This window comes from Aureobasidium namibiae (assembly GCF_000721765.1).
Source record: "Aureobasidium namibiae CBS 147.97 unplaced genomic scaffold scaffold_16, whole genome shotgun sequence".
Lineage (NCBI taxonomy): Eukaryota > Fungi > Ascomycota > Dothideomycetes > Dothideales > Saccotheciaceae > Aureobasidium > Aureobasidium namibiae.
The window spans coordinates 284,727-300,189 of NW_013581193.1; the positions used below are offsets into that span (position 1 = coordinate 284,727).

The 15,463-nt window shown below is 50.8% G+C and overlaps 5 protein-coding genes across 5 annotated transcripts; 3 read left to right on the forward strand and 2 right to left on the reverse strand.

Moving 5' to 3' along the window:
* Nucleotides 1-1,675: 1,675 nt before the first annotated feature.
* Nucleotides 1,676-2,365, forward strand: M436DRAFT_53862 (uncharacterized protein; the record flags this gene model as incomplete). Its single annotated transcript, XM_013569158.1, has 1 exon — nt 1,676-2,365. The coding sequence occupies one exon, from the start codon at nt 1,676-1,678 to the stop codon at nt 2,363-2,365; it is 690 nt and encodes a 229-aa protein (XP_013424612.1).
* Nucleotides 2,366-6,032: 3,667 nt separating this feature from the next.
* On the reverse strand, nt 6,033-7,010 carry M436DRAFT_75261 (uncharacterized protein; the record flags this gene model as incomplete). The annotated part of the gene is made up of 3 exons (XM_013569250.1): nt 6,033-6,370; nt 6,424-6,883; nt 6,951-7,010. The coding sequence occupies 3 exons, from the start codon at nt 7,008-7,010 to the stop codon at nt 6,033-6,035; spliced, it is 858 nt and encodes a 285-aa protein (XP_013424704.1).
* A 539-nt stretch (nt 7,011-7,549) lies between these two features.
* Nucleotides 7,550-8,979, reverse strand: M436DRAFT_53819 (26S proteasome subunit P45; the record flags this gene model as incomplete). The annotated part of the gene is made up of 3 exons (XM_013569152.1): nt 7,550-8,429; nt 8,486-8,712; nt 8,770-8,979. The coding sequence occupies 3 exons, from the start codon at nt 8,977-8,979 to the stop codon at nt 7,550-7,552; spliced, it is 1,317 nt and encodes a 438-aa protein (XP_013424606.1).
* Nucleotides 8,980-9,380: 401 nt separating this feature from the next.
* M436DRAFT_53675 (t-complex protein 1 subunit delta) lies at nt 9,381-11,346 on the forward strand (the record flags this gene model as incomplete). Its single annotated transcript, XM_013569121.1, has 7 exons — nt 9,381-9,428; nt 9,483-9,534; nt 9,585-9,607; nt 9,663-9,692; nt 9,746-9,775; nt 9,837-10,643; nt 10,702-11,346. The coding sequence occupies 7 exons, from the start codon at nt 9,381-9,383 to the stop codon at nt 11,344-11,346; spliced, it is 1,635 nt and encodes a 544-aa protein (XP_013424575.1).
* Nucleotides 11,347-12,926: 1,580 nt separating this feature from the next.
* M436DRAFT_53917 (uncharacterized protein) lies at nt 12,927-15,245 on the forward strand (the record flags this gene model as incomplete). Its single annotated transcript, XM_013569163.1, has 1 exon — nt 12,927-15,245. The coding sequence occupies one exon, from the start codon at nt 12,927-12,929 to the stop codon at nt 15,243-15,245; it is 2,319 nt and encodes a 772-aa protein (XP_013424617.1).
* Between the last annotated feature and the right edge of the window lie 218 nt (nt 15,246-15,463).

A 15,463-nucleotide genomic window follows, 5' to 3' on the forward strand; every position in this document is an offset into this window, starting at 1 on the left:
GAAGTCACACGCATATCGAGTCGTGCGAAGCCTTGGCGAAGGTGCAAATCCAGACATGCCAGAGACTAAGAGTATTAGCTGATTGCGCGAGAGTAGTAGTGTGCAGCATGCGTGCGTAAGACCATGCGCACTGCCCGTAGAGATAGCTGTCAATCTATCAATCAAGCATCCTCAGGGGGGCTGACGGCTAGACTCCGCCTTGTCTTTGAACACAAGGTGTACTCGTACGAAGCACGTTTTCGTCTTTGTGGAGAAACCCAAGTAGGTAAAAAGTCAGCCACGGCTGCAGCCAAAGTGGAAGTCAATTACTATAACTGGTTTTGAGCCAAGCCGCAGCCGCGCATGCCCTAAACCCAAAGACCCCTTTTGAACTTTGAGTCTGTTCAATCAAGTCAGCACCGATCCCAGGCGCAGAGGAGGTGTAAATTGTGAAATATGTTGGATTTGGTCGAGTCCCCGGAAAGTGTCAATGGAAAGGGTCTGGTCCCTTACGACATAGACAACTATATCTAATGGTTGACATCTTGCGGATACTGCGGCAGTGACGCTGATGTGATCTGCGTCTGCTTACGGAGCGAAAAGTTTCCGTGAAAGTTGAAACAAGGGCGCGGGCTGCGGACACTTTTCTCTCCTTGACTCCACGAAAGCCAAAAGGAGGGTGCGGTGCAACAACTCACCGACTGCCCTGCAGAAGAGCGGAAAACGGGTACGAGCGTGAATACGCCGACTCAAAGGTCCGAGTGCGGCGGGTTGCTGTGAAGGCTTTTGCGGTCAGAAACAAAGGCGCCAGCGATCGCAAGGTCCGAGTCACCGTTGCGTCCGTCGCCGGATGCGTTTGCGAGATTGTCAATTTGGTTGCAACCCACGATCGGTCTGGGCCAAAATACGCTAGAACATAGGGAAAAGCGTGGCATCGAATGCGATACTCGCGCGATGGAGAAAGTAATTGCTTCACGCCTGATCAACGCTCACTCTGGAATCAGTTATGGCAGGGGGTCCAGAACAGTGAGGCATCTACTGGTTGCATTGGATTGTGATGGATGATGCGATCGATAATGTTTACAAAGTCGCTGACAATTGCTTCCTCATCATGACAGCTGTAGAAGCAAAGTGTCGGAGGATGCTTGCTCAGCACGCTCAGCATTACTCACAACATGTAGAAGGATTGCATGCGATTGGCCGGGTCGGATTACTCATGGGCACGACTTGTACACGGCTTGGCCGGTTGATCCTGCACGGGTTTCCTAAATCCGAGCGCGGTGTCTTTTTCTTTGCGACCGACCGGTCGGTGATGAGTGGATTAGAGTTCAGATCACTGAACGGAAACAAAACGTCTGCTCCCGAGCGGCTTGCGGAATGACAAAGCTCCCTGAGACCCGATCATGGGTGCCTGAGCACTGGTATTATAACTCCCATGGACGTCCGCTGACAGGTGCTTTCTGTTTCATCACAATCACAACCAGCGAACGTCCGAACAGTATCAGCTTATATACAAAAGCAACCCATCTTCCCCAGGCTTCGATCATCACTGGATAGCAACATCCGATTTACCTTTCGACACTTAATCAGCCACTCATCTCTTATTGGCTGTGAGTAACCATTGCGACAGATTTGGTAATCACAATACTGACTCACATATCAGATCGCCTTCCATACAAAACAATCACATTTCGCAATGTCGACACAATCATACTTCCCCGGATCTGCTGCATCACCAGCAAAGAAGAACAGAATGTCTCTCACACAAACATATTACGTCGCCTCCACTGCAAGGAGCAAGCTTGGTCGTGAGGCCTCTCGTGCAGACCACAACCTCAGACTTCTTGTTGGCCATGCCAACCTTCTCGACACTCTTATGATCGAACTCCAGGATGCAGAGAGAGAGCAAGAGGCTTGGTTCAACGAGTCTATCAAGACCAGCAAGCCTGACCCTGCCACCCGCCACGTTCAATGGATTGACTCTATCGCTGAGGAGCTTGAAGAGGACTCATCTGATGAGGAGAGTGATGACGAGGACTCATTCTACGACGAGGAGGACGACTTTGTCCGCGCCACACCATCATCATACTCTGTCGCAACCGTCGAGGTTGACGATGATGAGTTCGAGGAGGATTATGAGTACGACGACGAGCACGCTCTTACCAGAGTCGACTCTCACCCACCAGAGCTTGTTCACGGTGACTCAGACTCAGAGGACGAGTCAATGCCACCATCACCCACACAAGAAGCCATGGACCTTCAAGAATCGCAACACGCTCAACCTATCAAGACAACACCATACCTGAACAAAATGGACCACTCAGATTACCTTGCCGACAACATTGTCATCTCGCAACGGCAATCACCAATGATTAGCGCCTACTAGACGACGCTCTTCACTCTTCTTTATCCATCTTGTCCAGCGGTTTAGCGATTCACTTTCTTCTCATCTTCTGTATGGCATTACGATATATCCCGGCTTGGAGCCACGGCGTTCTTCATGGAATGATTCTATTGGGGGAAACCGGAAACATCTCTTCTTTATCTTAACAAAGAGAGTAGAGCTATAAGCTCCTCTTCTTACTCAGCAGGCCTCAGTTGCCTTTTCTTCTAATCATGACAATCTTCACACTTCAAACTTCTTCTCCCACTCTCATGTGTTCTTTCATGTGCTTGCATCGTCTTGTCTACCTTGCTTTCCACTCCTCGCCTAACACGACCGTCAAAGTTCCACTGTTAACCGGATCAGGTTCCTGCAAACCGAATTGCCCGAAAACTGTCCGCCTTAACCTCGCTTCTAACCGGCTGCCGGGTTGCCGTCGATGCAGGTTACCGAGCTTAGAGTTTTTCTTTCACGTCACGGAAAACCATCCTCCACACCACAGAAAGATCTCGTCTCGTCAATCTGTCAATCTTCGCCTTTCCCTCCGACCCACCGCCGAGAAAATGGAGAAGAATCTGCAAAGAATCTGTAGAAGATTTTGGCTGACATATCCACTGTACCAATATTGTCAAGCATCTGCCACCGTGAAGAAGCCGTGCTCGAAGAGCGAGCGCGTTGGAAGCGAGAACAGGGCAATTTTTCTGTTCTTCTCTTTGCACGAGCAAAGCACGGTAATTTTTGACGGGTGGTTGTCAAGCGAGAGAAAGATGTTTGTGCGTTGATGCTTTCCCTTTCGCTCGCGACCTATTGCTCCATACGGTGCTTGCTCCGAGTCCTTGTCTCTGCATCGTTAAACGACTCGGTCCCGACTCGCCGCCAAAAGGTTGTCGTCGGCACCCAGAGGTTCCGAGAGCAGACTTGGCGAGTTGATGCTTCGGATCCGCGCCGTATCTCTGTACGCGCATCTCGTATCTAGATTTTCGATCTTGGCTTGTGGATCATTTTGGTTCTTTACAATGGTCTGGTGTGAAACCGCCAAGAGCTTGTGCTTTTCTTTGGGCAGCAGCATGGATGGAAGGTGGGCAGAAAAGAAAAGCTGGTATCGAAGAAAAGCACCAACACCAAATTTCGTCGACCAGCGGTACGGTCTTTCAGGTTGCCTGGCCAGCATCTTTCCTTCCACTGAATCAGTTTTGCTTGCTCCTCAGCGTCCCTTGCATTCGAGGTGTGTGCATCTGTCCTCTGATTATTGGCAGGCAGCCCGAACATCAAACATCTGCTTTGATTCCTGCTCAGATCGGTCCCGAGACCCGGCGAGTCCAGGACAAAGTACAGCACATGACCTTTTGAGTTTCTTGTTTCCGCTGCGTCCGCACTGCCCGCTGATGAGCAGCGCACGCGCGAGCGGAGTTTATGCATGCCATTTTGCTCCGAAACATGGATGCCTGACAGCACTTCCCCGCGTGCGTGTCGGAGGATTTCTGTACGTGGAGATAAGACGCGTACCTCCAGTTGTATACACCGATCATCCGACCATGAGCTTCCAAGGTCTTCACATGCTCATCGGGGCCCTTCGGTGTCTCTGTTGACTCACATCTGGTTCCTTCGTATCAGTGCTACAGTGGGATCCCGGTTCGCAGCAGACGAGTGGTGTCACCAAACACAAGGATCCATCGGTCTGGGAACATTGCTCGTGCTTACCAAAACAAGACTCGGCAATATGGATGGTGATGAGCGGTGAATGTCACCTCCACAGGTTCCTGCATGGATCAGCTGGTAGCCACCTTCAGCCTCTCCTGCAACTTCTTTGCGGCTGTGCTGCCTTGCAGGGCTGAAGAAGAACAATAATCACATCATGCGCTGCCCTGCCTTGCAATGTCAAAATCAGCAGAAGTACACCTTCAGCTTTTTGAAAATAGGGATCATGCATGTTCAGTGTACAGTGAACATCACAGAGCCCCGGTCACAAGGTTTCCGTTGAAGCTGAGCTCCTGAGCGAAAGGTGAGTCCACCGGTAAGCAGCAGGAGTTCGTAGATCCGTACCTTGCGTATGACTGTCACTGTCTCACAAACCAACATCCGCATGCAGAGAGCCGAAAGGTACCCCTGGCATGTGTCTCCACACCCTCTTACACCAAACCAAGAATTTCTGATGCACCAACTCCAACATCACAAGGCCTACTCCGAAGAGATGACGGGTCTGCAAGTGGAAAAAGGTTGGAAGGCCAAGTATCGTACTGTTGCAAGATCAGATTGAATGTACGATATCTTGATCTGCTGCAAAGACACCAAGCTACCCAGAAGGTAAATACTCGTAAAATGGAGCGTAATTCTTACATCTAATCCTACTCGTCTACAAGATACAGACTGGAACCACATCTGTAGAACCGAGTCTGAGAATTGGACACTGCTTCTAATGACCTTGATAAGCATTGTTCGTTGATTAAACACCATTGGGAGGAGACTCTGACGTTAACCGTCGGATACGATTCGAGTCTGTATACAGTATGGCTGTGAGCTATGAACGTGTGTAATGTTGTCTTACATTAAGGATGTTCATGGAACACAGTCAAGGTGATTTCCCTCAGTATACCCTGCCTTGCAATTCCTTCTCATCATTGCCTTTGCACGATGAACACAATCGACAAATACAAGCCATGACCACATGCCGCTTTCTCTCGTTTCCAGCCTCTGTTTTATACGCGTCCTATCACTTCTCCTGGATTTTCCTCCTGCTAGCCGACATGCCAAACTATCAAAGTCCATGTAGATGATGCACAGTCCTTGTTGCTTCAACCTCTAGCGCGCACAGTCAAGATTCCCAAGCTATGCTTGTGGGAGATACAGTATTAAATATGCGTGGAAAGGGTATCGTGTAGTGTCCTTTGCTGAAGCTGTAACTCTGGAGCACAGCGTACGAGATGAACGGCACAAGGTTCTGTGCCAATGATGTTGTCTTCGTCGAGTAGATTTGACGAACTCTCAATTGCTGTGAATGACAGGCCAGTGGGGTTGATAGAGTGCAAAAGCTAACATCTCATGGCTGCCAATATCCATCGGTTTTGGCGGCGAATTGTGGGAAAGATCGAGTAGCTATGAGGTAGGCATGTTTTCGATGATATGAAGATTGATTTTGACAATCTTTTTCTTTCTTGTGCAGCAGCCTAAGGCTGAAAAAGTGATGCAGATGAGGGTGAATACACAGCAATGGCATTCTCATGACGAGGGAGAATTTTTCGTCGTTTTCTTCTTCTGGTAGATACCACATAAATGGCACATTCTGACTTTCTGTAGTGACTAGACTCATGTGTACTCACAGCGTCATGGTGGTCGTAGATGCCAACTCCAGGACAATATCTGCTTCTTATCTCTGGGCCAAAAAGAGAAGAGATCAAGAACGAGACCGGTCGTAGTGGTTTTATTGCACATACGGTCACGGTGGTAGTATTCGTATGGCTGTTCATATTCTTGATCTCTTCTGCTGCTCCAAGATCTCAATCATGTCGGTTAACTATACTCAATATATAAACTGATTCTATCCAATATCTAAAATGCCATTCCTCACTCACGAGTCCAGCTCGTGTCCTTGTTCCACTCTCTCGACCACTATATAAACATCTCTGTGCCTTGCTAGAATGATTCGATAATTACAATAGCCAAAGGTCGGTCTTCAATACATAAGACTTCTAGCAAACACGACGACGACCAAGGCCCACTGAGCAGCTCCGTCTCTTTTGACTGCCTTTCTTTCAACACTGTTACCACTGATTGAGACGACACTAGGAATGATGACAGCAATACTGGTGGTTGCGAATGATGTTGTGTTTGCAGAAGTAGGGGGATCACTGATCATGCCAGCTGTGAGGTTTGACGAGAGTGATTTGGGAGAGAGTGCGGTAGCGAGGGTATTTGTATCTGCTGCGATGAGGCTTGTGGAAGACTGTAGTCGAGTGGATGTTGCTGTGTAGCCACTAATACCGCACAGAGAAGATAGGTAACTGTGTGCGGCTGATAATTCAGTCAGCATATGGATCCGAAGTATAGTTTTGCAAGTCATTTACCTTGGTTGTCGGACAAAGTTCCTCCTTCACCACATGAGAGCATCACGCTTCGACCACCAACGAACCAGCACAGTCCAGTCGAGATAATGCTAAGGTCAAGTGGGACCTCTCGCGTGCCACCAGCACATTGACTTTCTTCGAACAGTCCCAGTGAGCAGTCTTGCTGAGTACCATTCTGACCGGTGGAGACCAAGAACGAGTGGAATTGGTAAAGGTTGGTTTGACAAATGCCAGGTCGTAGTTGAAGCGTGGACGGAGGCTGAGTGTCTCCTAGTCCAGAGCTTTGCTGACATGCGGTATCGTGACTAGGGGTGAAGAACATGCTCGTGCGAGTGTTCGCGTTGGTCGAAGAGACTGAAACACTGCAGGCACCATCTATGCAGGCGGAGATTGCAGATGTCCAGTTTGATACGCAAGTTGTTGATGAGTACGTATTGGGATAAGGCGCCAGGCACGCCGACTGTGAATAGCGTTAGCAGAGCTGATAGAATCCAGAGAGAGGGGTCGATGACCAAACAGGGAGGTACATCAGTGCTGTATTGAGCCAGTACAGCCGATGCGGCGAAGAGAGCGAAGAGGAGCTTCATCCAGTGTCGTTGTCGTGAGACCGCTCTAAGCGATGGGTGTGAGAGCCGTGATTTGCTCCTCGGTAGGGCGCCCCTCGATGAGGCGGTCAAGGATAGGTGGGAGGAGAGAAGGTGCAGGAAGTAGGATATACTCGACAGTATTGAACAGTGCTTCTCAAGATTCCGGCCAAGGGACGGCAGTCGCTACTTCCTTTCCTAGGATTTGACTATCTAAGGCTTGTGAGCTCGTTTTCGATCTCTCAATACTGTTACCTCTTTTGTGGTTCACTATGCCGTGCTGATTAATGAATAACTTTCAATGTTTTTGAACAATTGCATTTGGTGTCAAGGTTATTCTACTACACCCTGCTTCTTCTTCATCCCGAAACGCCTTCGTGTCAGCCAATGCATAAAGAGCCCTGTCAGATGCGCCGGGCTGGATGGAATCTCCTGTAAAGTGGTCCCTGAATAGATAAAATTACAACCATGACAAGATGTGGGATGGTGCGTGAGTATGATGAGGTCGTGATGAACGAGAGGACTGAAAGCTCCTTCTCGCTCTAGTTGTATTGCGCGTAGGCGGCAGTTGAGTTGAACTTGAGACCACCACGAATAACCTTCTCAACAGCGCTGAGGAAGTCCTTCTCGGTAGCAACCTTTCTGCGGGCGCGGATGGCGAACATACCAGCCTCAGTCGCGACTGATCGCAGCTCAGCACCAGTCGAGTTTGGGCACAGACGAGAGATGAGCTCCCATCTGATGTCCCGCTCGACACTCATACTCTTGGCGTGGATGCGCAGAATGTTGGCACGACCCTCCATGTCGGGCAAGGAGAACTCAATCTTACGATCGATACGTCCGGGACGCATAAGAGCTGGGTCGAGAGTGGAGGGACGGTTGGTAGCGAACATGACCTTGATGTTTCCACGAGCGTCGAAACCGTCGAGTTGAGTGATGAGCTCAAGCATAGTACGTTGGACTTCGTTGTCACCACCAGCGCCGTCATCGAAACGGGCACCACCAACGGCATCGATTTCGTCGAAGAAGATGATGCAGGCCTTCTTTGTACGTGCCATCTCGAAAAGTTCACGTACCATACGAGCACCCTCACCAACGTACTTTTGCACCAACTCGGAACCAATGACACGGATGAAGGTGGCATCTGTTCTGTTGGCGACAGCTCTGGCGCAGAGAGTTTTACCAGTTCCGGGAGGACCGTAGAGAAGAGCACCCTTGGGAGGGTCGATACCGAGGTGGACGAAGCGTTCGGGCGACAGAAGGGGCATTTCGACGACTTCACGCAGCTTCTCAATCTGCTCCTTGCAACCACCAACATCGCCGTAAGTAACGTCGGGCTTGTCTTCGACTGTCATCATGGTGACCGAGGGGTCAATCTTTGGCGGCAAGGGGAGCATAATCTGGTACTTGTTGCGATCGACACTAGAAAAACAATGTCAGTAGGCAATCCAAGCCCAGCGGATAGTAAATCAACTCACCCTACTCTCATGCCCTCCTCGATATCGGTGGGAGAGACGCGCTCGCCAAGGTTGACGACAAACTTTGCTATTTGCTTGACGTTGATGACATATTTGCTCTTCTCCTCGTTCTCATCGGCAATGATCTTTGTGCAGCGGGCGACTTGAAGTGGCTGCTCCTCACTCATGCGTTGTCTATCGGCGGCGATATCCCAAAGATGCGGAGGGGCAAGACCTGTGTCCGACTCCTGCGAAGATATGAGTATGGCTTTCTACAATCGATTCAGAGTAGGATGTAGTTGTACCTTGACACCAATCTTCTCGTTGACGCTTGTCTGGCGGTCCTTGATCTCCTTCTCGAGCTTCTTGAGGGCGGCGGCATAGGGAGCGGCACCGTATGTCTTCAGGACTTGAATATCCTCATCGGACAAGGGAGTGATCTTCTTCTCCTCGGGCTCGTCGTCGGCGAACTTCTTCTGATACTTCTCCCAGTTCTGACCCGTGGCGCTGGGCATGGCGGCGGTGGTTTATGTGTGACGCGGGAGTGAGGTGATAAATCGTGAGGCGGACAGACTTGGATTTGCAGATTCCAGATTAATCGTCCAGAGAAGCGGGAGATGGAGGGCGACCAGAGAGATGATGGATGTGATGTGAGTGTTGTGGTCAAGGAACAGCGATGAGTGTCGGATGAAGCTCTCGCCGGGTCGCCGCAACATGACGGAGACAGCGAGAGCGACGGGAGCTGCTGAAGGAAGGCGCTCGGACCTCTCTCCCGACGCCGACGCTGCGCTCTGGAGGCTCGAAAATTAATATCATCGGCGACATCAGTACAGCTCAATACCTGTATCCCGTTGCTTGTTTCTTGCTCAAGCCATCTCTTGCTCGTCGCATATTCCTCGAATACGCAGCAGAGATCATGTCCACCCAAGCCGCAGCCCCCAACGCCGGCAACGCCGCCTTCAAGGTGTGAACTGTCCCCAAACACTGCATCTCTCCTATCAATACTGATCATGAACAGGACAAGGAGAAGCCCCAGGCTGTGCGCACTGCCAACATTGTTGCTGCCAGAGGTATGCTACGTTACTCAACCCATCTGAGATCTATCACTAACTCTGTTCAGCCGTCTCCGATGCCATTCGTACCGTAAGCTAGCCGCCGATGCAATCATACTGGACCCGAATTGACATAGCTTCAACAGTCGCTTGGTCCTAGAGGTATGGACAAGATGGTAAGCACAATGTACTCGTTCCGTATCTGCGCAATCTGCTGACACGACAACAGATCCAAACCGGCAAGGGCGAAACCATCATCGTAAGACAACCTCGAGCACCGCTGCTATACCTCTCGAACAAGCACTGATACCCTGGACCAGACCAACGATGGCAACACCATGTTGCGCGACATGTCCGTCATGCACCCTGCCGCAAAGATGCTCGTCGACCTTGCAAACGCCCAGGATATCGAGGCTGGTGATGGAACTACATCAGTCGTCGTTATTGCTGGCTCTCTCCTCGGTGCCTCTGAGCGCCTCCTTCAGAAGGGTCTCCACCCTACCGTCATCTCCGACTCCTTCCAACGCGCCGCAAAGCATGCCGTCGAAGTCCTCACCTCCATCTCTATCCCCATCAACCTCTCCGACAGACAGACTCTCCTCAAGGCCGCCTCCACCTCGCTCTCCTCCAAGATTGTCGCACAAGAACCAAAGCTCGCTCCTATGGCTGTTGACTCAGTCCTTAAGATTATCGACCCTAAGACCGCCGACAATGTCGACCTGAAGAACATTCGCATTCTCAAGAAGCCCGGCGGCGTTATTGACGACAGTGAGATGGTGGATGGTCTGGTCCTTAACCAGCAAGTTGTCAAGAGCGGTGGTGGTCCTACCAGAATCGAGAAGGCCAGAATCGCCCTTATCCAGTTCCAACTGAGCCCGCCGAAACCCGACATGGAGAACCAAATCGTTGTCAACGACTACAGACAGATGGACAAGATCTTGAAAGAGGAGAGAACATACCTGCTCAACATGGTCAAGAAGATCAAGAAGGCAAAGTGCAACGTGCTCTTCATTCAAAAATCTATTCTCAGAGATGCCGTCAACGACCTGTCTCTGCATTTCCTGGCCAAGCTCGGCATCATGTGTGTCAAGGACATTGAGAGAGATGAGGTTGAGTTCATTTGCAAGGTACGCTTCTTTCTTTGTAACTTGTGCTAAGCTCAAAACATACTAACCTCATTCTTAGAGCACTGGTTGCAAGCCCATTGCAGACATCGATTCCTTCTCAGAGGACAAGCTCGCCAGCGCAGACTTGATCGAGGAGGTTTCATCGCTCGGCTCGCGCATCACCAGAGTCACTGGTATCAAGACAACAGGTCCCTTCGCCCCCAAGACTGTCAGCATCATCTGCAGAGGTGCCAACCCTCTCATTCTCGACGAGGCCGAGAGAAGTTTGCACGACGCACAGTGTGTGTTGCGCTGTCTGGTAAAGAAGAAGGCTCTCCTCCCTGGTGGTGGTTCGCCGGAAATGGCTGTCTCGCACTCGCTCTCCAGACTCGCCCTCACCTCCTCTTACCCGGACAACATCTGCTTCAAGGCCTTTGCCGAGGCCCTCGAAGTCGTTCCCATCACTCTGGCGGAAAACGCCGGTCTCAACTCCATCAAGGTTGTCACAGAACTCAGATCACGACACGCAAACGGCGAGACGAATGTTGGTGTCAGCATCAAGCGTGGAGGTGTCGGTGTCATGGGTGGTGAAGTTGGTGGCAATGCTGGAGAAGGTGGTGAGGGTGTCATGCAGCCCCTTCTTGTCAGCACCAGCGCCATTGAGTTGGCCGCTGAGACGGTCAAGATGATTTTGAGAATTGACGACATTGCCCTGAGCAGGTAAAAAAGTCGTCTTGTTTCCGAATTGGCATGAAACAAAATACAGATGCATAACAAACAGGCTACATGTTGAATGTCTGTAAACACAAAATCAAAATGTAAAACGACTATAATGTATGCACCTCGATCGAAACGGCCATACAGCAGATGATGTCTCCTCACAATTTCCGTGTCATCACATGGTTTACTCTCTCACATCAGACATGCACGAAGGTTGACAGTCAACTTCCGCAAAAGCCACCCCCACAAGATTGAAAGTGCGCCTGAAAGACATGCAATACCAAAGCTCAACCAGGCCTTGACTTGTGATGAGGCGCAATGCTTATCTATATTGATCTTGTCAACGCATTGCACACATGCCCAACTCAGACATGTTCGGGATCGAGAAGCCGTGATCTTCAGCTCAGCAGCAGCTTGCACAGGGGCACCTTGGGGGCTAGAATTCTTCACGATGCAGCTGTACCGCGACCGTTGGGGCTTTCTTGCTGAGATTGTGGAGTAAAAGTTGAAAACCAATAGCGGCAAGAAGCATTTTTTTGGGGAAGCTTGTTGCACGAATTGAGACAAGGTATAAGATAAGATATACAGATTCAGGGGAGAGACGGTGACACTGTTGAGATTATCGTGAAGACGTGGTGCTTCTATCCAACAAGTATCAGAAGAAGAGATGGAGTTGTCGTTCGGATGTTTGCTTGCAAGGCGCAAGTGGTCCAGGCATGCGAGGATCCTGGAGATGTGGGCGCTGGAGCTGGACTTGGCATGCTTAGGCTAAAGAACGCCGCGACGCCTTTGACGAAAGCAGTTGTTAGTTCGGGCGGCGACGGGACAGCGATGGGGATCGAGCAGTGTTAATATTGGGGAGTGGGCGATGGGTACAAGCGGTGACCAAGGTACCGTTGTACAAATTTCTGTTCTCCTGTCTGCTATTCCTATCCTTGTTGCCCTGTTGTGGGAATTGCTTTCTTTTCGACCAGGTCTTGGACAAGTCAGACAGTTTGGTTGCTTTTGGGAGCAGCAGCGCCGATATCCCCGTTCTTGGTCTCTCCATCCGCCGATCTCCTGCTCTGTGGTCATCCATACGATTCACCCGACGACGTCGTCTGTCTGCATCCCCATCCAGCGGTCAAGCATTCCCATTGTTTCCCCTTCACTTTCACGACATAGACGACCCTCCCGCGATTAGACGTCTTTATTCTTGGTTACTCAGCATAATTCACCGTCGGTCCCCCGCCTACTCATCCATCTCCACGCAAGCCACGACGCACTCTGCCGACGCTCCGGACACGTTCAACAGCCCGCATCTTACAGCTAGAGTACGCCGTGTTGCCCAGCCGTCTCACCCAGACCATCCCACTAACATGGTCCGTAGCACTCGTTGACTGCAACTCCAGTCGTGCGAGCATTGCTCCCTTCACTTCTTGCTTGAAGCCTCTACCGTCACCCATACTCTCAGCACCACTCGAACAAGCTTGCAACGCGATTCTTCAGCTGCTTCTACATCCTTAGATCAAGGTTATGAGGTAGTACCTCTCACCAGATACCGTGCCCGCTTCAACCAAGCATAACCCAATCACACATTCAGTCATGTCCTCCGACCAGCCACGTCACCGCTTCGATCCGACTCCGGTCGAGACATCTTCCAAGTCAAATCGTCAAGCTGCACAATCAGACGAGAATGTTGCTCCCCGAAGGTTTAATGTCCAACCCGCCGAGACCACGGTACGAAGCAGCAAAGACACCAACACCAATGGTCAAGCTGCCACTCAATCCCCGCCGAGACGCTTCAGACCAACGCCCGTCGAGACAAGTAAAAAGAGTTCTCGGGAAACACAACAGTCTCAACAGCCTGCCAGAAGGTTCGCGCCCGAACCTGTCGAGACCAGTGTGAAGAGCAGCAAAGACAAAGATCAATCACCACAACAACCCGCCAGAAGATTCGCTCCTGAGCCTGTTGAGACAAGTACAAAGAGCAACCGACAGTCAGATCCGCCGGCAGAGAAGCCCAAATCACGCTTTCTGCCACAGCCCATAGAGATGACGTCTAACAGCAACCGCGGAAAGTCAAGGTCCCCTCAAACGAACTCCCCTGCAACAAATTCTCCTGCCACAAAATCTCCTCAGACAAAGTCGCCTCCGAACGAGGCAGTATCTCCTTCATCACAGCCTCAAGACGCCCCTGTGCAAAAGCCAAAACGTAAATTCGCTCCCCAGCTGATCGACACATCAAGTCGGACTCGAAAGAACTCGGACGAGAAGCCTTCTTGGAATTCAAACCACCGGACCGACATGTCGCCTGGAGAGGAGACCAGAGTCGCATACAACAACTTAGGTCAGCAGATCACTATCGCCAACCGCGAGGAGACCACTCCACCGACCGAATATCCCCGCTTTATCATGCCCTTTGCACGCCGAAAAGATCGATCCGACTCGGCTCGCAGTCATTCGTTCCGTATGCCTGAGCTCGAGACCATCGAGAGCTCTGAAAGTGAGCCTAGTGCCCCACCTAGTCTTTCCACCAGTCCTTCGTCCAACGACTTCTCGCTCGGAGCCGCCATGGAGCCAATCAGCAATCCTGCATACAAGCACGCTACGAGAATTCGTGAGAGCGTTGACGAGACGTTCAGTCGCTACCTTCTCGAGCTTGAAGGCAGGAAGACTCAAGCGAAACTCCAGGAACAAGCACTTGCGGCTTTCCCCAACTCGGATATCCACGAGCCCGTCGCGCATTTCATGAATGGTGAGAGCGAAGATGAAGACGAGGAAATGGACGACCGCCCAGCGACTTGGGAGGGCCACGATGAGGACGATTATATGATCCGTACACCACACGGTCGCGGCTCGACTCATGGGACATATGAGGTTCGCGAGATGCATCAGCACTTCGAGGAAATGGAGCAAGAGCGTTTGGCTGCTGGTACAACGAGAAGAAAGTCGTCTGTGAAGCCCTCGCCATGGTGGAACCCCGGAGGTCATGATTTCGCTGGCTCTAGGATGCCTGATAATGAGGCACGAGCAATGCGTGATAGAGCACGTCCGCCTATGCTTGGTGCCGATTTGAAGTTCCCTCGTTCCGCATCACCAGATGCTGCACGTTTCGACGTCACTCAAGGGTCCAACCAGTTGCGTAGTCAAATGTGCTACCTCACTGAACAGTCCCAAATAGAAGTGTCACCGGAAGGTCTTTGGGGCGGCAAAAAGGAATCGGGAGATCCTTCCCAGCATCAAAAGAGCGTGCAGAAGAGTCAAAACACCATATACAGCCAGAAGAGCACAACTTCGCAGAATGGTGGTGGACTTTGGGGAGGTTTCTGCGTGGATGATCAAAAGTCTGGCGATAATGGTCTTGCTCCTCCAACAGCAGGCACCCAAACTGGTCTGATGACACCGGCTGTTGAACGTCCAAATCCGTTTGAGGGCCCCTTCAGCCAACCACCCCCAATGATCTTGCCTCAAACACCACCGGAGAATATGGACTTCAACAGGATTGACATCATCTTGAGCGAAGACCAAGATCTCGACGAAATGATGGAGCGCGAATTCCCTGACTCTTTCATCACTCAGGTATACAACTACCTCTCTTTGGGTTACCCAACTATCGCTCGGGCCTACGACGAAGAGTTGTGCAAGATCAGCCACATCCCCATCTCCGACCTTCGACATGACGACGAGATCGCCAAGAAAATGCCTCGTGGCTACATTCGACTGGGCGAGGATTTCGAAGGCAGAGACGATGGTTCGGATCAATTACTTGAGGAGGGTGGGTGTGCGAGATGGACAGCACTCAAGAAGTATATCCGGGAATGGGCACGCCAAGAGAAGGACATGGTCAAGACCGGTTCTTCAGGTACGGGGCTTGGAGGTAACTGGGGCACTGGAGCTAGAAGGGGTAGTTGGGCATGGTAGAAGATTTTGTGCTTCCTCCTTGTCGATGTTATTTGCGTATTGCATCGGAACGGCGTTTATCTTGGGTAAGATGGGTTGCATCAAAAAGCACACGACATTGTGATGGCTTTGGAACGAACATTTCATACTTAGTAATTATTACTTTGAAGACAAAAGCGATCATTATTCTATCGAAATGCTTTTCCGCAAATCTCACGCTTACCATTCCATGAGTCGAA